This window comes from Chanodichthys erythropterus, chromosome 17, assembly GCF_024489055.1.
Source record: "Chanodichthys erythropterus isolate Z2021 chromosome 17, ASM2448905v1, whole genome shotgun sequence".
NCBI classification, from domain to species: Eukaryota; Metazoa; Chordata; class Actinopteri; order Cypriniformes; family Xenocyprididae; genus Chanodichthys; species Chanodichthys erythropterus.
In genome coordinates this window covers 1,959,033-1,982,222 of record NC_090237.1, presented here as the reverse complement: position 1 = coordinate 1,982,222, position 23,190 = coordinate 1,959,033, and the positions used below count along the sequence as shown (strand labels likewise).

At 38.7% G+C, this 23,190-nt stretch overlaps 1 protein-coding gene across 1 annotated transcript in view; it reads left to right on the top strand.

Annotated features, from left to right (window-relative positions):
* The window catches only part of LOC137005405 (NACHT, LRR and PYD domains-containing protein 12-like), a 110,744-nt gene that overhangs the window by 74,144 nt on the left and 13,410 nt on the right, over positions 1-23,190 (top strand). Inside the window, exons 17-18 of the mRNA XM_067366277.1 lie at positions 21,008-21,181; positions 22,023-22,196. Of these exons, the coding sequence (XP_067222378.1) occupies positions 21,008-21,181; positions 22,023-22,196 (348 nt within the window). The remainder of the gene's footprint in view (positions 1-21,007; positions 21,182-22,022; positions 22,197-23,190) is intronic.

The following is a 23,190-nucleotide window of genomic DNA, read 5'->3' as shown; positions in this document are numbered from 1 at the left end:
TCCGACAATGTGTCATTTGTCATTTTCCTTAAATATACCTGTCTGCCATATTGAATTAAATCAAAAACAGTTTTTTCGCTACTCCTCCCACAAATTTTGGTCAATTTTGTCCAAAATCAGCTCAGATGATCTTTGGACCGAGCCGCACAGAAATGACTGAACGGATTTTTGATATTCGCTACCATTCCCGAGATATTCATCTCTGAATGTGACCTTGCTTGTGTTTGTTGTCTTATACTAGTTAGCTTAGCACAGTAATTGCTTAGCATGCTAAACTATTGCTATTCTTTCTAATGTGGTCTTCAGTCAACAGGTTAACCAAAACTTAGTTGGCATTAAATAACTTTGCATACTAATATGGTTAACATGCTATGAAGCTTTTTTTTTTGTGAACTCTTTCTCACACTGAAACCTCTGCTTAGCATACTGATGAACTTGCATGGCTGATTAGCTCAATGTGTTACGCCACGGATCCCGAATGCTCTGCATCGTGGGTTCGAAACTCAGTGTGACACATGCCCAGACCGCATGAGGTACTGTGGCAGGAAAAGATGCAGAACTTGTGTCTGTTCTAGGCATTCTGCCTAAAACTGGTCTAATCTGAAGCTATCACATGCAATTCCTTTATGTCCAAATTCGTAGTTATTCTTCTTCCCCCTGTATGGTAATCAATGAACCATAAGAAGGAAAATTATCAAATTTGGCATGCTTGTAGTGATAGTAATTAAAAGTAATTTGACCAACTTTGGAGTATCTAGGACTAAGTCTATAGCGCCACCACCAGTTCAAATATTCACTTTTGTAAAGGTTATAACTTTTGAACCCTTTGTTCCAGAAAAATGAATGTCAATACAACTGATTCCTCTCTTCATACTGATCACATTCAATATCTTACATTAAGACTCCACCCAGTACAGTAGTGGCCATTTTGAAAAGTACAGTATTCCATTTTTTCACTACTCCTCCTACAATTTTTGTCCAATTTTGTCCAAAATCAGCTCAGGTGATCTTTGGACCGATCCGCACAGAAATGACTGAACGGATTTTTGATATTCGCTACCATTCCCAAGATATTCATCTCTGAATGTGACCTTGCTTGTGTTTGTTGTCTTATGCTAGTTAGCTAAGCATGCTAATTGCTTAGCATGCTAACCAGTTGTCATTCTCTTTAATGTGGCTCTTCAGCTATCAAGTTAACCATGAGCTTCATTAGCATTAAGTTAGCTTAGCATGCTAATATGGTTAGCTTGCTAAGTAATGCTTTTTTGTAAATTCTTTCTTACACTAAAAGTTCTCTTCCACAGATTGTTGAATGTGCATCCTCAAGTAGCTCAATGTGTAAAGCCAGTTACCTGATGAGCTCTGCACCCCAAGATAGTGGGTTCGAATCCCAGGTGGAGCGGTTTTATGAAATAGTGTGTTTTGATTCCTTTACTGCCTCTTGGATTAGAAATAAATGCTTTTTGTTTCATGCTGTGTTCATTTTCATCTAAGCTTATGTACATTCTGAGTTCATTTTCGCCCGTAATTCTGAACCAGCTGTTTCATGTTTGTTCATTTTCTGCTGTTTTTCCTCTTCCTGTTCTGTATTGCGCTACAGCATGATGAGCTGCAGAATGATCTAAAGTAGTTATTAAATATAACATTCAGTGCAGTTTTATAAAAATTCTTCATTTTGAGTTCATTTTCACATGAACTAATGAACTTCGGCAGGTGTGCCAACATTCACCTGCACAGTGGTGCAATGAGATGAGGAATGGACACTGGACTCGGAGGTCGTGGGTTCGAATCCCGTGTGGGGTTCCTTTATACAATTGTGTGTAATGAGTCATTTTGATACCTTTTTTATCCAAATAAGCATTGTACTAATCTTTATTCCTCTTGAATGAGATACAAGTGTTTTTAGTTCATTCCCTGTTCATTCTCTGAACTTCTATTGATTTTCATTTCATTTCCACCTGTCCTTCTGAACCAGCTGTTTTGCATGTACATTCAATTTCTGCTGTTTTTGCTCTTCCTGCTCCGTATTGCGCTACTGCCCCTTCTGGGGCTTGGCCCCGAATTGCTGCTTGCAGCTATATTTTTGTTTTGTTTTGTTTTTTGTTTTAAAGGCACAATATGCAAGATTTTTGGATTAAATTTCCAAAAAAACACTAAAATAATGTTATATTTTGTTGACTTATGTACTTACATTATCCAAAATGTTTCTAACAATTTTTAAATGATCTCGGTTACGACTGCAACCTTGGTTCCCTGAAAAGGGAATGAGATGCTGTGTCGAGAATGGCGCTGTGGGAATGCCTCTGCGTGATTGCGTCTTGAAGCATGTGTGAAATCATTCAAATGGCGGGACGGAACATCATAGGTGGGTGTCATCATGACCAGAAAGCTATAAAGTGCCATCAGACCAAACAATGTCAGCTTCTGATAGGCTGAAGCAATTCGATCCCAGGCAGTGTGGAAGTATGGCAGGATGACACAGCGTCTCATTCCCTTTTCATGGAACCAAGGTTACAGTCATAACCTCAGAATTAAATGCGGCCAAATATCAACCAGACAAGTAAAAATGGTATTTATCCTTTAATTACTCAAAATAAAGGCAGCCAAAGATAAACCATACAATTTTCATGCAGGCATCTAAATTCTCAAAGCCAGAAAAATATTTCATTTAATTTCACAAAATTAAATGCAGCCAAGAAACAACCTGACAAGTACACAGTCTAAATGACAGGCTGAATATTCATATTACAATAGTCTCAAATACAAAAAGAATCATAAAATTATAGCTTGCAAACACACATAATTAGTTTGTATAGGAACAAGAGAAAAAAAGGAAACACCCGTCTGCTTAGTTCCTTCTGCATTATAAATATAAATTGCAGACCTGTAATCTACGTTTTGCAAGATCCGAGCCACTAGATTCTTTATTGCAGTTCTGTAATTTGAGCCACTTTGCAAAAGACTTTCTTCCTTCAAGAAGAAAGCCAACAGGAGCAGAGCTAAAAACTCCTGATAGTGCATACTTTTCCCTGGTAAACTGACGTGCATGCTTCGCTCCCAAACAAACAACACATAAATCACGTGAATCCCCACTCACCCACTCAAATCACAGGACAGCACTGACAACTAGTTCTGCTACTGTCAGTGCACGCGATCTTCACGTTTTGTGGAGCTATTGTTTGTAGTGTTCGTGCCACAATGCAGCTGCGCGAGCATGGTAGCTCGATATAATAATGCACATCTGATTGTCTAAAATCACTTGAATGTCCAAACTGGCAAACCCTAAAACAAATAAAGTTGTACAACTGACAAAGTTTAGTGAAGACGCAAGGCTTACCACTCACCGAGTCACATGGCTACACACGCGGTAGTATGTTTTTAGTATTAACAAGATTAAAAAAACGAAATAACCGACATGGGAAAATTACATTGGTTAGAGGTTCTGAATTTCGGTTTCGATTACTTTTCGATTAATCGTCCATCCCTATAATGTAGTGAGGGCATGGAGGGACAGTGCTGTTTGACAAACAAACATTTGGTCTGAGGGCACATTATAGCTTTCTCGTCATGATGTCACCCACCTATGATGTTCCATTGGTCTGATATCACACATGCTTCAAGATACATTACTATAATCTTAAAATAAACATAATCAACAAAATGAAAGGAGTGGCAGTGGCCGACTGCAGCATAAAGGCATAATAAAAACAACAGAGTAAAATGTACCATACCACAGTAACATTTATAAACATACATTTTTAATACATCCATGAACATGATTTCTGAGACCACAACTTCCCTGATTCCACGCTCATTCACAGAATCATCAAGCTATGCCTTTTGTTATTGTTTTAAATAAATGACCTCTAGCGGTGAAACTTGCATAATGTCCTTTTATCAACATGAAATATTAAATAAAAAGTTCATAAAATTTGATGAATTTGTTTATAGCAGTGGTGGACGAAGTACACAAATCAAGAACTTGAGTAAAGGTACAGATACGTATCATAAAATATTACTCAGGTGAAAGTATTTAGTGCTCCCTTTCAATTTTACTTGAGTGAAAGTACAAAAGTACTTGATTTTTAATGTACTTGAGTAAAAAAAGTACAGATTGATGAATGTTTATTTTGTAATTATATAGAGGCCACATATTAAATTTTATATGAGATATTTTATATAATCCTATTGCTCAAAATAATTATGAATGATTATGAATTGTCAAATAGCCAGCACTAGTCAGTATGGATGGAAGATTAGTGGATGCAGATACATAATGTTATGTGTGTTGACAAACAATATAAAAACAGACCAAATACATAACATAAAAAAAAAATTGCTCCAGCAGCGGGGAAGATGAAAGTGCATGTGTTATTTTAATTGGTGTTAGAGTTGCACGATCCTGGATAAAATGAGAATCAAGATCTTTGTAACTTTCAAATAGAAATCATGATTCTCCGATGAATCTGAATAGACAAAATAACATATTATTATTTACCAGAGGACAAAATATTAATTGCTGCAGTCTATTTAAAAATATTTAATTAATTAATTTTAAAAAATGGGTTTGAATGAATGATTTAATGACTCATTCATAACTATTTCACTTGTTTCATTACTGGATGAATCAATGTTTTTGAACTAATCTTTTGAATGAATCATTCAATGTCAAATACATTTTAACAGTCACTTGTTGCCTCCTTGTGGCATAAAAATGTAATTGATACAACCGTTATTTGAAGTGGCAAGTTAGTTTTAAAATGTTATTTGATCTGTTTGAATCGAGATCTGTAGACTTATTGATGTAGACGTGTCGCATTAAAGCATTTCAGTGGGCTTAAACAGATCGCCCTTTACAGCAGATTTAGTTCAAAAACAACTAACCTAAATATGATTTTCAGTTACAATAATTCATCCTAAAATTCAACATTAGTAGGCTGACTTGCTTTTCACCATCAGTCGTGCGCGCACTCAGAGGATCACCCAGTTCTTGGCTTGTGAATTAATTCACTGGAGAGTCGCTCTGAACGGACCATTGAATCAGTGAGTTGTTGACTCGAGAACAGCTGCAATACGATCAGTCCAATTCAAACATATATTGTTGATGTGATTTGTGAACCGATTTAACAGGATGATTGAAAAGAATCAGCTCGTGCACAAATCAGACCGCTTTTGCATCTCTGAGCATGTGAAGATTTCTTCATTTTAAAATAAGGAGTAAGTATATATGTTTTATGAAATGTAGTAGAGTAAAAAGTATGATCTCATGCTTTGGAATGTAGTGAAGTAAAAGTTGCTCAAAATAAAAATACTCAAGTAAAGTACAGATACTTTAAGTACTTTAGTACTTAAAAATGCTTTAGTACTTAAAAATGTCCACCACTGGTTTGTAGTAATATCCCAGATAGCATGGTGACATTGATCAATGTTGAGTTTTGACCCAAACCATGATTTTGGTTGAGATTGACATTTCAATTTTTAAAGTGTAATTCACCCTCATGATTTTAGCAATTCTGTTGAAAAATTGTAGTTTGAAATTGGCCACTGATTGGTAAATGCCCATTTTGGTTTTGCATGTGCACTTCTCAGGAGTCTAATTGATGCTTGTTTGTTAAAGCACCTGACATACATGATTTCTCTAGCACAGTTTCAAACAATGGTGCATCTATCATATAATTTCTCTGTTGCTTTGTTTGCATGCTTATTTGTGTTTGATTTGTATTGTTTCTGACTGTAATTAGATACATTAAAAACTTTTTGAATAAAGCATCTATTTTTCTACATTCTTAAAAATGCATCTTGTTTTAGTAATGTTTCTTAGGAATTTCCTAAAATCATTTGACAGATTTCTTGAAGTGCAAGAGACATGAACATGAGCAAAAATGTCATACTTTACACAGAGCCCATGTGTTGCATCCATCAGTGCTTGCAGAGCACATTGCTCCTTTAGTAGATGGACAATTTAAAAAAAAGAAAGAAGCACCCTCCTGATAATGCTGGCATTGATCATACATTAGGCTTGTTTGAGATGCATTGGCACTGCACAGACCGATTGGTGTATGGCATCAAAGTACCACGAGAGCGATTCAGAAGCATAAGGGTCATATTCTCTCCACTGCATCTGAAACAAACCTATTGAGTTGTAGTCGCCGGCATAATCACCTGACCTGGGACTTGATGCTATAGTTTATAGTAATGGCCATAGCTCAAAGGTGTTTATTCCTCTACTGCCCAATTTCACAGACAGGACTTAGACTAAGCCTGGATTAAGCCTTAGTTCAATTAGGGCCTTTAAAGTGTTAGTTCACCCAAAACTGAAACTTCTGTCAATAAGTACTCACCCTCATGTCGTTCCACATTTTTGGGTGAACTAACCCTTATAGTATCTTTTATAAACATACCCTAGGGGTAAAAAAAAAAAAAAAAAAAAAAACCTTACTGGCATGCATCTTAAGTGGCAAAACAGTGGCACTGACGTATTTTAAAGTCGCTTTCAGTTAAAACAGCTCAAACATGTCAGATCTGCTTCTGTCTTGTGCTCTGTGGGACTTTTATGTTGAAGTTTCTCTGTGCCTAATTTGTGTTCTTTCCCATCCTGTGTCCTGTTGCCAGGTTATAGTTTTGTAATTCTTTTTCCATTTTCATTAGTCTGCTCTAGATTTCAGTTTCCCTTGTTTAGCTCACTAACCCCTCTGTATAAATAGCCCTTGTATTCTCTGTGGCCTGTTGCATGAATCTAGTTGAACAAATTCTGAGTTTTAGAGTAGGTTTAGAGTTGACAAATTCAGATAAATCCAACCTGGTTTGGATCAGGATCAGCTGTTGCACAACACTCGGTATAAACTTTCTCTGAGTTTGCGATTAACTCTGAAGCAGGTGCACCTGAAAATGTGACACATTCAGCAAACAGCCAATCACACAGGACATGCAGAGCATCCATTTGATTCACTTCTCGTGAGAGAGCCAGGAATAAGGAATAAGGCAGGAATAAACACTGCTGTAGTAAAAGGCAGCGAAAGAAAATCTGACTATATCAATGCATGTGAATCAAAGAATTAAGCCTAATTATTTTCTAATATAATATATTAGTTTAACAAAGAGCTCAAATGAATACACATAAGCTTAATTTGTTTAAAAGCTTTATGTATCGATGCATGCATTATATCAATTTAAAAACAAAGTTTAATATTGTCAATTAATATAATTATTAATATACTATTGTATGAATAATACATAGTTAATTCATATAATACAAATATAATAAATAAACAGCAGCAAAAGATGTGCAATTTTGTCTCTAAAATGTTTTCAGTATAACCTGCTTTGTGCAACAGGCCACTGGTTCTCTGTCGGTCATTGTTTGATGTCCTAAAGGTATTTGTGATTCCCTGTGCTTTCTGTGTTTTTCTCAGTGTTATTTTGTTCCTGATTGTTTATTTCCATTAAAATCTCTCTGCATTTAGATCCTCACCTCTTTGAATTCTCCGTACCATGACAAAACATGCATTTTAGTCTAGGACTAGCTTAAGCCTTGTCTGAGAAACCGGGGGTACATGTTCAATTCCTACACACCTGCATGGAAGTTTTCATTCATGAGATGTATTGCTTGAGGAAATAAACTTGCCTTGCTGTTCCGGTCCTCAGTGCTCTGCACTATCGAACAGCAGCAATTCAAAGAGGAGGAAGTGGCCTAGGTGTGAGGGGTCCAGGATGATTTTGCCAGGCCTTTTACTCACTCTGGGTGAGTACAGTTCTTGGAGAGTGGAGAGGGTTGTACCAGTGATTCGCTCCGCACTGTCCACTATAATCTTTTGAGATCTGATTTGTTATAGAAATGCAGAGGACAGACTCAGTGTTTGCAGAGAACAACTCTATCAGCAGCTTCTGTGGCAGGTTGAACTTCCTCAGCTGACAAAGGAAGTACAGTCTCTGCTGGGCTTTTTTGACAATGAAGTCTTTGTGGAACTCCCAATTTAGGTTTTGTGATTATTATGATTATTATTATTTCTAAATAGAAATATTACTATTATAATAACACTTTCACTATTACAAATAAAGTATTTAATAATAAGTATAACAATATATAAAAAAGAAAGTAATAATAATTTGCAGAAAACATGTTTTACAAAAAAATTGAGGGTTACCTGTTAACATGCAGCCTATGACTATAAAGGTCTAAGGATTTATTATAAAAATATATTATTATAACAAATTGACAATAATATTTTTTTTTTTCCCAGAAGGTATGTATATTATTGATTATATCTTTAATCTCTATGTATTATTTTACTATCCGTGTACTGTTGTTGTCTCTGTTTACTGAGAGCTTCTTCTGTTACGGAAAAAAAAAAAAATCCTTATGTATGCAAACATACTTGGCAATAAAGCTCTTTCTGATTTCTGATTCTGATTATGCATGGGGAAGACTTGGATTATTTATATTTCTTTAGAGAGAAGAATTATTTTTCCTTTTTTTTAACGCAAAATAGGATGGAGTGACCATAACCGAGTGCTAAACACACATCTGTTTCATCCATACTGGAAGCTAGAGTGCGCACTCTTGCAGAAACTACAAATTTGCCTTGGAGAAGTAATATGACATACCAAGAAATACATTATACAGTTATCGCTGACTGTAGCTGAATAAAAAGAAGATAGAAATGCTTTGAATGATTAAACATGAAGACAATATACACACGACTGCCACGTCGTACCATGTTGTCTTATGTTTGACAACTGGTTTAGGGATGCTTCACATTGCAAGTTTGGGAAGATGTTTGACGCGTGTTGCTTTTTCAAATGCACATTATAAGCAAAACTTGCAACAAAACTTTACTGACTAAGACACACTAACAAAATGCAAAACTGTCACGGTAGGAAATCCATTGTTTCCTCCGTGTCATGTTTTGTGTTGTTGTTGTACTCACGTAGTCTCCATGTGCTCGTTTGGTTGATTGTTGTCACCTGTGTGTTGATTGTCTCGCTCCAGCTGATCCTCATCTCCACTCAGCTACATATACTCACTCATCTCTCTGTCTGTTGTCAGATCCTCATTCATGTCTCCACTGCCTAGTTGGTTTACCGTCTTCCGTGTTCGTGTGCTGGATTGTATTCGTGTTGTCGTCTTCGTGTCAGTGTTCCGGTCTGTTCCTGGTTTCATCCATTGACCGTCTTCACCTTCACCTGCGACTTCACCTTCCAGCTCTTCTCACGCCACCGTAGACCTTCGTTGCCATTACCTACATTCTGGACTCTGATTTCAATAAACTTCTTCTGATTGCCTGCAATTGCTTCCTCCTCTTTTACCAGCCGTCACAGTAGGATCTGACCATCATGGAAGCAGCAGGCGATCGCTCCCCATCTCATCTAGAGGAGTTTTTGCAGAGAGCCGTTGATCGCATGGATCACCAAGACAAGGCGATAGATGAGATGGGTCGAGCTTTCCAAGCAATGGTGACGAAGGTGTCCGAGCTCGCTCTCCAGGCACAGCGACAACAACAACCGCCACCCGCTGCGCCTCCCACGCCACCCACACCGCCGATCGTCTCCGGAGGGATTTCCCAGTCCAAACCACGCCTCCCCATCCCTGAGAAATATGCGGGTGAGCCAAAGTTTTGTCGATCATTTCTGTCTCATTGTTCTCTGCACTTCGCCCTGCAGCCCCGCACGTTTCACACCGAGGAAATGAAGGTGGCATTCGTCTTGTCACTACTGACGGGGAGGGCTGCCCTCTGGGGGACGGCGGTGTGGGAGAACCAAGACAGCTGCTGTGCCTCGTTCCACGCCCTTTCGGAGGAGATGAGACGGGTCTTCGACCGCTCCGTCGCCGGGAGGGAGGCGGCTAGACTTCTCACGGACCTACGTCAGGAAGACAGGTCCGTAGCCGACTATTCTATTGAGTTCCGCACCCTGGCGGCGGAGTGTAAGTGGAACGAAGAGGCGCAGTGGGATCACTTCCTGCATGGGTTGGCTGACCGCATCCAACAGGAGATCCGCGCCGTCGAGCTCCCCACTTCTCTCAATGGCCTGATCGACCTCACCATCAGAGTAGACAACCGACTCGACCAAGCCGCCAGACGGAGGGGGAGAGCAGTTCTCGCGACCAGACCGGAGGCTCAGCGTCAGCGCTCAGAGGTTGCGGTCAGCCCACCGGGAGATCTTGAACCCATGCAGGTGGGGCGAGCTCGGCTCTCCCGGGAGGAGAGGATCAGGCGGAGATCCCTGGGACTATGTTTATACTGCGGCAGCCAAGAACATCACATCCAGCGCTGTCCGGTAAAAGACCAAGCCCGATAGTAAAACGGAGGCTACTATCGGGTGGGATCTCTGCCAGGAAGACCTCATCTACATCGACACTCCTTCCGGTGAGTCTACGGTGGTCCACCCACGCACTTGATCATCACGCTTTGTTGGATTCTGGGGCAGAGGGTAGTTTTATGGACTGTAAGTTGGCTACTAAACTCAACATTCCTCTCACCTCCCTCAAACACCCCATTGCACCTTTTGCACTCAACGGACACAGACTGCCAGTCATCACACAGACCACTGTACCGGTTTCTCTCATCACATCTGGCAACCATACGGAGGAGATTTCATTTTACATCACGGACTCACCTCAATCCCCCATTGTTCTAGGTCACACCTGGCTCCAGAAACACAACCCCAGGATCGATTGGCGCCTCGGATCGGTGGTTAGCTGGAGCGAGGAGTGTCATTTGTCTTGTCTTTTGTCTGCTGGTGTTAATGTTTCTGAGTCTGTGTTTCAGGGGGAAGCAGTGGATTTGGCTAACGTGCCCGCGGAGTACCACGACCTGAAGGAGGTGTTCAGTAAGTCTCGGGCTGATTCTCTTCCTCCTCGTCGTCCCTATGACTGTGCGATAGAGTTATTGCCAGGAACTTCTCCGCCTAAGGGCAAGTTATATTCTTTGTCTATTCCAGAGACGGCGGCCATGGAGAAATATATATCCAGTTCTCTAGCAACGGGGTTCATCCGCCCTTCTTCTTCTCCAGCGGGGGCGGGGTTCTTTTGTGTGGGAAAGAAGGACGGATCCTTGCGACCTTGCATTGACTACCGAGGGCTGAACAACATAACGGTAAAGAATACCTATCCTTTGCCGCTTATGTCTTCAGCTTTTGAGAGGTTGCAGGGAGCGTCCGTTTTCACTAAATTGGACTTACGTAATGCTTATCATTTGGTCCGTATCAGGGAGGGGGATGAGTGGAAGACTGCCTTTAACACCCCTAGAGGCCATTTTGAGTACTGCGTGATGCCTTTCGGGCTAACGAACTCGCCGGCAGTCTTCCAAGCACTCGTCAATGACGTGTTGCGAGACATGGTCGATCTGTTCATATATGTTTACCTGGATGACATATTGATTTTTTCTTCGTCTCTCCAGGAACACGTGCAACACGTACGACGAGTGCTTCTGCGGTTGCTAGAGAATGGATTGTTTGTCAAGGCGGAGAAATGCGTTTTTCATGCACAGTCTGTTTCCTTTCTAGGACACATCATTTCGACTGAGGGTGTTCGCATGGATCCTGAGAAGGTTAAGGCTGTGGTAGATTGGCCATCCCCAGAGTCTCGCAAGGCCCTGCAGAGATTTCTGGGGTTCGCCAATTTTTACCGGCGTTTCATTCGCAATTTCAGCCAACTAGCCGCTCCTCTGACCGCCTTGACCTCCCCTAGTTTGACGTTCAGGTGGTCAAGCGCAGCCGAGGCTGCGTTTGCCAAACTGAAAAGCTGCTTTGTTTCAGCTCCCATTCTCGTCACCCCTGATCGCTCACGTCAATTCATAGTGGAGGTCGACGCATCAGAGGTGGGGGTAGGAGCAGTGTTGTCCCAACGCGCATCCTCAGACGGAAAGGTGCATCCTTGCGCGTATTATTCTCACCGTTTATCTCCTGCAGAGGTTAATTATGACATTGGCAATCGAGAGTTGTTGGCAGTCAAACTTGCACTGGAAGAATGGCATCACTGGCTTGAAGGGTCGGGTGTACCTTTCATTGTATGGACGGACCATAAGAATCTCGAATACATTAGAACCGCCAAAAGACTTAACTCCAGGCAGGCTCGGTGGGCATTGTTTTTCGGTCGTTTCGATTTTACACTTTCTTACCGGCCGGGTTCCAAAAACATCAAACCCGATGCTTTATCCCGTCTTTTTGAGCGTTCCGATCGTACTGCTACTCCCGAGCCCATTTTACCGGGGACCATCATTATCTCCGCGCTCAGATGGGAGGTCGAATCGAAGGTGTTGACTGCCTTAGAAGGGGTAACGCCCCCGACTCGTTGCCCACCGAACCGATTGTTTGTGCCGGAGGGGTTACGGTCAGACGTTCTCCAGTGGGGTCATTGTTCCAGTGTTGCTTGTCACCCAGGGGTTAGTAGAACGAGGTTTCTAGTCAAGCAACGATTTTGGTGGCCTGGTATGGCTCGTGACGTCCACGACTTCGTCTTGGCTTGTTCAGTTTGCGCTATTGGTAAGACTTCCAATCGACCTCCAGATGGGTTACTCTTACCGCTGTCTGTCCCTTCGAGACCCTGGTCCCACATTTCGCTAGATTTCATTACCGCCCTCCCGCCCTCTAAGGGCAATACGGTGATTTTAACCGTAGTGGACCGGTTCTCGAAGGCGACTCATTTTATTCCCTTGCCCAAATTACCATCAGCCAAGGAAACAGCGGTAGCTGTCATTGACCACGTCTTCCGTATACATGGCCTTCCGACAGACGTGGTTTCTGACAGGGGTCCCCAATTTGTGTCCAAATTTTGGCGAGAATTTTGTAAATTGTTAGGAGCGACTGTTAGTCTTTCTTCCGGGTTCCATCCCCAGAGCAATGGTCAAACCGAGCGAGCCAATCAGGATGTCGAAAGGGTTTTGCGATGTTTGGCTTCCAATAATCCTTCGTCCTGGTGTCAGCAACTCTCAATTGTGGAGTACGCACACAATTCTTTACCAGTGTCATCTACGGGCATGTCTCCATTTAAGTGTAGTTTAGGGTACCAACCACCTAATTTTGTCAGTACGGAATCCGAGGTTTCGGTCCCCTCCGCACACGCACTAGTCCAGAGGTGTCACCGCACCTGGACCAGAGCTCGCAGAGCTCTGCTCCAGGCTAGGTCGCGCACCAAGGCTAAGGCCGATCGCCACCGGTCGAAGCCTCCCCGTTACGTCGTCGGTCAAAGAGTGTGGCTTTCTACCCAGAATATTCAGATGCGTTCCGTTTCGAATAAGCTTGCTCCCAAATTTATTGGCCCGTTTTCTGTTACCAAAATCATTAATCCGGTAACAGTGCGTTTTAGCCTTCCTCCGGCGTACAGGAGGGTCCATCCCGTGTTCCATGTGTCCAAAATTAAACCGGTGATTTTTTCCCGTCTTAACCCGCCTGCCCCGGTTCCCCCCCCCGCCTCGTATCGTTAATGGGGAAACCACATATTTGGTTAATCGTATTCTGGACTCTAGACGGAGGGGACGCGGATTTCAGTACTTGGTGGATTGGGAAGGTTACGGTCCGGAGGAGAGAAGGTGGGTTCCTGCTCGGGACATACTGGATCACCGCCTTATTGATGATTACAATCTACAGGTAAAGCAGGCTGGGAACGTCAGGTGACGTCCTAGGGGAGGGGGTACTGTCACGGTAGGAAATCCATTGTTTCCTCCGTGTCATGTTTTGTGTTGTTGTTGTACTCACGTAGTCTCCATGTGCTCGTTTGGTTGATTGTTGTCACCTGTGTGTTGATTGTCTCGCTCCAGCTGATCCTCATCTCCACTCAGCTACATATACTCACTCATCTCTCTGTCTGTTGTCAGATCCTCATTCATGTCTCCACTGCCTAGTTGGTTTACCGTCTTCCGTGTTCGTGTGCTGGATTGTATTCGTGTTGTCGTCTTCGTGTCAGTGTTCCGGTCTGTTCCTGGTTTCATCCATTGACCGTCTTCATCTTCACCTGCGACTTCACCTTCCAGCTCTTCTCACGCCACCGTAGACCTTCGTTGCCATTACCTACATTCTGGACTCTGATTTCAATAAACTTCTTCTGATTGCCTGCAATTGCTTCCTCCTCTTTTACCAGCCGTCACAAAAACACATTAGTCTTTGGGTTTTCAATGAAAGGTGAACAACAGTCACTAAGTGGGTCACTCAGATTCAATCCTGCTACTGACAATTTTAGGTGGCAAAGAGGTTCTTTGTCTTCAAGACAATTTGCATGTCATAAATTGTGAGTCAATTTTAGAACTCATCCTTTATAGCAATAATACTGTGCGGATTACTATAATACTATATTTCAACATTATTTAAACAGAAATTAAAACAGTTATTTTGGTACCAAACATGGCCTATTTTATCTATGTATATATTTTTTTTAATTTTACAAAAAAACATGAATCAAACCCAATAATATTGCCAAAAGTTATACATGCATGATGGATCGGCAACAGAAGGTTTCACACTGCATGACTTTACAATAGGAAGAATCGCCGACAACTCTATCTGGCATGCAAACTACGTTTCACAACCAAACACACGTGAGTTGTGACAAGGAAACAACGCGATATCACGCAAGACCGTAGTTATTATTATTATTGTTAAAATGGTAGCCGGCAAAAGCTTCTTCATTTAAATAATTTAATTTAAAAATACATAAATATGTGAAGGGTATATACAGTTATTTTAAACCAATTTATGCTTTAATAACATTGCTCTAATTATTTACAGTAATATAATTTTTACAATAATCTTACTGTCAAAAACACCTTAATGTATAAAAAAAGCATAACAGCAAATAATTTACAATTTTATTGAGCATGAAAATAACAAACATTAAAAATGATATTAAATCTAACTCTAACTTCACAGCAATGAAGCTCAAATCCAGAATTATCAACCTGCACACTGGTGAAGAAGGAAGTTCTGTCATATGTTATTTATTTACTTTTCCTGCTGTTTTAGGTTTTTTTGCCATAGTATAGTTTAAGTATCGGTATCGTATCGTTGGGTATCGTATCGAAGTCATGTGCACAATAGGTGATGCTGAGCGAGAATGGATCTTTCCTCTTTTATGTATCTTATAGGTTTTTTTGTTTGCCTTCAACATCTTCCACTGCACAACATACTACAGTAAATTAAGATAAATAATGTTTGATACTACACCAGAAACACAAACTATATATCCATTTTGTAATTTATATCTATTTACTTCTCTAACTTGTGTAATAATCTGGTTTTATTCTTACAGCCATGACTCTAAACTTGCTGAAGCCTTCAACACATTGAAATCAAATCTGAGGAAGAAGTTTGAGTGTTTGTATGAGGGAATATCAAAGCAGGGAAACACAACACTCCTGAATAAAATCTACACAGAGCTCTACATCACAGAAAGTGAAACGGGAGAGATCAATAATGAGCATGAGGTGAGACAGATTGAGACACAGTCCAGGAGATTAGAAACAAAGGACACACCGATCAAATGCAATGACATCTTTAGACCTTTACCTGGACAAGACAAACCCATCAGAACTGTGCTGACAAAGGGAGTCGCTGGCATTGAAAAAACAGTCTCTGTGCAGAAGTTCATCCTGGACTGGGCTGAAGGGAAAGAGAATCAGGACGTCCAGCTCATATTTCCACTTCCTTTCAGAGAGCTCAACTTGATGAAGGACAAAACACTCAGTCTTTCAGATCTTCTTCATGTCTATTTCCCTGAAACAAAAGAAATGGAAATATCCAGTGATAAATATAAAGTGTTGTTCATCTTTGATGGTCTGGATGAGTATCGCCTGTCTCTGGATTTTCAAAGTGATGTGAGGTTGTGTGATGTGACTGAATCAGCCTCAGTGGATGTGCTGCTGATGAACCTCATTGCGGGGAATCTGCTTCCCTCTGCTCTCATTTGGATCACCTCCAGACCAGCAGCAGCTGATCTCGTCCCCTTTGAGTGTGTCCATCGAGTGACAGAGGTACGAGGCTTCAGTGACCCACAGAAGGAGGAATACTTCAGGAAGAGAATCAGTGATCAGAGTCTGGCCAAAAGGACCATCAGAGACCTGAAGTCATCAAGGAGCCTCTTTGCTATGTGTCATATCCCAATGTTCTGTTGTATCACAGCCACTGTTCTAGAGAAGATGTTGAGTGAAGCAGCGAGTGGAGAGATTCCCAAGACTCTCACTCAAATGTACACACACTTCCTGATACTTCAGACCAACATCAAACATGAGAAGGACAATGAGAATAAATTGAAAGATGAAGACATGATCTTAAAACTGGGGAAACTGGCCTATCAGCACCTTGTGAAAGGAAACCTGATCTTCTATGCGGAAGACCTGAGAGAGTGTGGCATTGATGTGACAGAAGCATCAGTGTACTCAGGATTGTGCCCTCAGATCTTCAGAGAGGAGTTGGGCTTGTATCAAGGGAAAGTCTTCTGCTTTGGTCATCTGAGCATTCAGGAACATCTAGCAGCTCTATATGTGCATCTCTCCTTCATAAACAATAACATCAATGTGTTTGACCAGAACACCAAAGTTTCACTATCAGATCTCCATCAGAGAGCTGTGGATGAGGCTTTAGACAGCAAAAATGGGCATCTGGATCTTTTCCTTCGTTTCCTTCTGGGTCTGTCAGTTAAGTCTAATCAGAGTCTCTTACAAGAACTAATCTCACAGACAGGAAACCGCTCTCACAACAATGAGAAAACTGTTCCCTATATTAAAGAAAAGATCAGTGAGAATCCCTCTCCAGATAAATACATCAATCTGTTTCACTGTCTGGATGAACTGGGTGATCTTTCACTTGTGAACGAAACTTTCCTTAATTTGGGCTATGGAGGGTTGAGTAAAGTGAAACGTTCCTCATCTCAGTGGTCAGCTGTAGTTTTTGTGTTGATGACCTCAGAGTGGGGGAAGTATCAACTTGAGTTGAACAGATTAATTGGAGAAAAAAATAAGTAAGTAACATTCTGTACAATCATTACAGTCTAAAATATTATTATGAATATGGATATTATATACCTATATTATATACTTATATTATTATTTTAAATATTATTGTTAGCTTATTAGCAGTCTAAAATATTATGAATATGAATATTATATATATATATATATATATATATATATATATATATATATATATATATAAAATTATGTTTATTAGCATTAATAATTTACGTTTGCATTTAATAATTTACTTTTTTAATAGTTATGCATTTGTCAACGTGAATGCACAAAATACACCAGATGAAGTTCTACAGAAGATGCTGCCTGTGGTTACAGCAACTAGATCAGTTGTGTAAGTAACGCTGGAATCAATCATCACTGATTTAAAACTTACTTACCTTTAACATTTGTTACTTAAAATGAGATTTTTTTGTGATGTTGTGATGAATTGAATAAAGTTGATTGTTCATATGTATTAGGTTGTAAAGACATTGATAAAGCTTTAGTTTGTTTTAAGGAATTACAGTATTTGGTTAAGGTTTTAGATAGGGAAGCACCATATAAGAGAGTAAGACTTAAAAATCTAAACCTTGGATTGCATTTGATATACTACGGCAGCTTAAATTAAGGAGTGGTAGATTTAAAATGTTTAGGAAAGATAAAGTAGTTAATATATATATATATATATATATATATATATATATATATATATATATATATATATATATATAAAAGATTATTAGTTTTGAGCTTTATAAATCAAGAAGAAATGAGGTTAGGGATACGATAAGAGAACAAAAGTGAATTATTTCAAGGATAATATAAACATAAATAGACATGAACCAAAAAATCTTTGGGGAGTGCTAAAGAATTTAGGTTATTCGGATGCTGCAAATGTGAAGGCTTCAAAAATTTACCTAAACGTGGAATGGAACTTAAATTCTAATCCAGAGGTGGTTGCTAAGGCTTTTAATCATTATTTCATATTGTTGGACAATAAATTATATAATCAACTTCCAGGGTGGCCTGATATCTACAATGAAAAGCAAGTGCAATCTTTTTATGAGCAATGTGGATTTGTTCATAATTCATTAGGTTAAAACCAGTTACCAAGGGTGAAGTTTTTAAATGTATTAGTAAAAATAAGTAAAAATAAGTAAAAATAAATAAGGCACCTGGGATCGATAATATTCTTGCTAATTTTTTTATGACTTTAAAGATTGTTTCTTTTGTATCACATATGTTAAATGTATCAATTGAAGAACAACAATAACAAAAAATGCCAAGTTAGTTTAAAATTGAGTTATACCATTATATAAAAGGAGTTAAGGTAGGCCTGGTTAATTATAGGCCTGTTTCTGTCTTAGATGTGTTGTCTAAGATATTGAAAATTATTGACTGTGATCAGTCTATGACAGTCAATTTTTTCTTAAAAAGAAAAAATGTCAAAATGTTGAAAAACATAAAATATTTTGTATGATTTTCAGTCAGGTTTTAAGCCTTTACATTCCATTGAGACGTGTATATTATATATGACTGACAAAAGAAGGAAAGCTGTTGACAGTAGGGTTGTAACGATATACCGGTATGACGATATATCACGGTATGAACACGTACGATTATCATATCGTGTACATTTGCTTATTTACGGTATTGTAAAAAAAAACAATAATAATAAGACGCAGAATTTCACTTGCGCATAGACAACAACTTTCCACTTCACTACTCTAAACTTGCTCCACACCCACACATACAGCAGACAATGTCAGAGACAGAAGTTGCTACCTCTCTATGCCCCGTTGAAAAATAAGTTACAATTTGTAGTACGGGAATACTTTAAACAAACACGGGGCTGTCCTCGAGTGTAGATATCCAAAAACAATGCGGGCGCAAAGTAGGCCTACCTGCAAAAGGAGGAAACACATCGAACATGTTCACCAATATTCGAGAACACCATCCGTGTAGATGCAGGTATGTTCCGTTTATAACTTAGGTCGTATGATGTGCGTGATGGAGAGGGAATCCCGGGATCCAGTCATGAAAATGGAATGTACAGTATAACGCAGCAATGTCAGGTAAAAACGCGCGATTTGTTGGACTGATGAATAAAACGAAAGCAGAGCTGTACTATAAATCAAATGGCCTAGGTGGTATCTGTGAATATTAAAGCGTAAAAAGACTGCTGTATAAATATATCCGTTTGTTTTGCGTGTCTGCCTGTGTGAATGAGCTGCGCAGTTTCCTGTACTACATACTTAAGTATGCGCGACGCTCTTATTGTTTTTTCAGTGTTTGAAGTCTCGTTATCAGAGGACATGAACACAAACATATTCAAGATTGCTCTGAGATAGCGCTTAATGAGCATTTCATCATTTTATTTGAGAAAAACCATTGTCAAATACACTGAAACTCAAAGCTCTTCATTACATCCCGTCAAAATAAAAGACCGCTTTTAACCCGAAGTTTTTAACTCGAAACTGAAATTTATTATAATTGTTAAATAGAATGTACTTCTCAAAATAATAATAAAAAAGTTAATTTCATTTACATAATTTTTGATAATATTTGTATTAAAAAATAAAGAAGAATGAAGTCAAAGCAGAATTTTGAATTTTAATTATTAATAAAAGATCTTCTAATCCATAATAATTTATTAAATGTATTTGATTGTTTTTGATTATTGAAATCTGAATAAAGAAAACAAACATTTTAATTAAATTATTGGTCATTTTAATTGATGGTATAAATAATTATTGATTGTTTAATACCGTATACTGTGATACCGTGAAACCGTGACATTTACTCAGACGGTTATCATACCGTGGAAATCTCATACCGTTACAACCCTAGTTGACAGTCACATTTTGTGGAATGGTTATGCTGGACCTTCAGAAGGCATTTGAAACTGTAGACCACACAATCTTATTGTACGATAACATAAGGTCTATGTCTACCTCGCAAAATTTGTAATTACTTAGATGAAAATGATCTTACTACATGTTCTTACAAAATGGAATTACTTTTGATCAAGTGAATTAATGAAACCAAGTTATTATAATATCACCACCACAATGAGAAAGCACATGAAATCCAAACACCTGTTCAATGAGGAAAGACAGCTGTCTATCACTTAGGAATGTCACAATATTAGATTTTACAAATCATGGTTATTGTGGCCAAAAGAATTCACAATCTTTGCAATACAGAGGTGACAGAATGAGAAGTAGCATTAATATATTTACACAGCATTTACAATTTGTCTACATAAATTTAATTCAGTATTTAAATATGGATTTTTTTCTAATTTAAACGTTTTAATTAAAATGTACTTTAAATATAAAACTAAACAGCCAGTAGGTGGCAGCAAGTAACTGTCTTAACTGTCTGAGTGAGTGAGTGAGTGAGTGAGTTAGTGCAAAGCCTTCCTGCAAAGGCTGCAGAATTAAGCCTCAGTTCAATTATTGTATAAACATGCCTTAAAAATAAACCATTACTGGTGTACATGTTTAGACAAAACAGTGGACAGAATATCTTAAAATTGGTCAGTGCAAGTTACATTCAGTTAAAACAGTTGTAACAGGCATTTTACTCTGGGACTAGGCTTAAGCCTGGTCTGTAAAACTGGGGATATGGGTATCTGTACTTAAGTATTTTACTCAGACTGAATGTAGGCTCAAATATGCACTAGTTATCAACCAATAAGAGACATACCATGCAAATTAAGGTCAGTACAACAGCCTCTTAAACATCTACAAACACTCAAGTCTCAGTAAAGCTCAGTGTGCTCAAAAGTACATCAATATCCTTATATATCTTATCTTTTTTTTGATACTCAGTAAAACTACAAAGTAGCCAAAAAACAAAAAAACAAAAACTTAAGTACAGTTACTAATTACATATAAATATTTTACACCACTGGTTTTAGGGAACTGACTGTAATTTTAGGATGATTCATACAACTGTTTCTAAGAGTTATGTTACTTAGATTTATGTTTTTTGTTGCTTTTGGGAAATGTGGTGCTGCATGATTTGATCCTAGAGAGTGAAGAGTGTGTCATTGTTCTCTACAGGTTGAGTAATTGTGGTATCACAGCTGAAGGTTGTGCTGCTCTGGCTTCAGCTCTGAGATCAGCTGCCTCACTCCTGAGAGATCTGGATCTGAATTTTAATAATATAGGAGACTCAGGAGTGAATCTGCTCTCTGCTGGATTGGCAAACCCTTACTGTAAACTGGAGACTTTGAGGTAAGATCATCTCTCTGATAGGAATATTATCTGGTGCTCAGGGAGACATTTTAAATAGTTTATCATCGGATTACAACTAAACTAATAGTAAATATATACACAAATACACAGTATATAATAGAAATAAAAATGGTATAAAAACAAACAAACACTAACAATAAACATGATGATTCAGAATATATTAATTTCTATTAACTGACAAAGAATCTAATTTAGTTAGTTTCGGTCATATTTTGTGTCTGTCTCCAGCTATAACACTAATAGTGTTAACATGATTAGATGAATAGCTACTTATATAAAATATGCTTTATTAGTAGTCTTTAAAACATAAATGGGATGTGAAAAGGGTGCCCAGCTGAAAAAAGTACATATCTATAATATATTTAAATTGCTCTATTTTCGTGCACTAATTTTGTACTTAATATACTAAAAATTATTCTTTAGTACTTCCTAAGATTATCTTAAGAACATCTAAGTGTACTCAACTGTGCTATTTTGAGACAGCATGAAATATGAACTAAAATGTGCTTTAGATACACTATCTCTGTATTTAAAACTTTGGGTTCAAATGTATCATAAGTTGTATCTAAATACATTTTTTAAATGTATTAAAAACACGTTTTAGTTCATATTTTGTGCTGTCTCAAAATAGCACAGTTGAGTACACTTAGATGTTCTAAAGATTATCTGAAGAAGTACTAAAGAATAATTTTTAGTATATAAAGTATAATATTAGTGCAAAAAAATAGATCACTTTAAGTATATTATAGAAATGTACTATTTTTCACCTGGGTGTAGAATGTGTCATATTTGTCATCTGTAATGTCATTTTTCTCTACAGGTTGAGACAGTGTGGTGTCACTGATGAAAGTTGTGTTGCTCTGGCTTCAGCTCTGAGATCAAACCCCTCCCACCTAAGAAAACTAAAACTGACTGAGAATAAACTTGGAGACTCAGGGGTGAAACTACTCTCTGCTGGACTGAAGAGTCCTTATTGTAAACTGGAGGCACTGAAGTAAGATTATTTCTCTGATCTGGTGCTCAGAGAGACATATTTTAAATAGTTTATAGTCAGACCAAATTCCAAATTGGGGAGAAGGGGGGAGGTCATTCTGCAAGTCATTCAGCTTTTATTAATATGATCTTTTATTAATAAGATTACTGCAATGTGCAACAACTGTCTCATACCAGCCTCCGAGTGAACGCAGAGTAATAACAAAAACTTTCAACACATCTTTCAACTTTTCAACACTTGGCCCCACCCTGCTTCCTACCACAGTAACATTAATAAAAATTTAATACATCCTTGCTCATTCACAGCATCATCAAGCTGTGCCTTTGTTATTGTTTTGAATAAGTGATCTCTAGCTGTCTTTAATTTACATTTATTTTGATCAAATTAATCTTTTCTCAGTGTCTGTCTCCATTAGCGTGAGAGCAAAATTCCAAAAAAATGCAGATGGGAGTGGAAAGCTCTGTGTGTGATAATTTCCATAAATACCAATGCAATTTACCAGTTAGCGTCTGGTTTAAGACATGCTTTTTTTGGGCGGTAAATAATAAACACCAGAAAATTGGCAAGCACAAACCCTAGTGCAGTGGTTCTCAAACCTGTCCTAGGGACCCCCCACCACTGCACATTTTGCATGTCTCCCTCATCTCTAACACCCAATTCAACTCTTGCAGTCTCTACTAATTAGCTGATGACTTGAATCAGGTGTGTTAGATGAGGGTGACATGCAAAATGTGCAGTGGTTGGGGGTCCCTAGGACAGGTTTGAGAACCACTGCCTTAGTAAATCACCATGCATGATTCATTTAAATACTCTCCTCCCATGAATTTTGTGTCTGAAGCGCACACATAATAAAGCTGACTTTAACTTACATGTGCCAGAATGAGCTCTTTTTTGAGGCTTATTAATTGTCAAATACACTCAAACAATATCACAATGCCTATCTTTGTGAGTATTAATGTAAACACATTTAAGGAAGAATGTGTCTGTGCGTGCA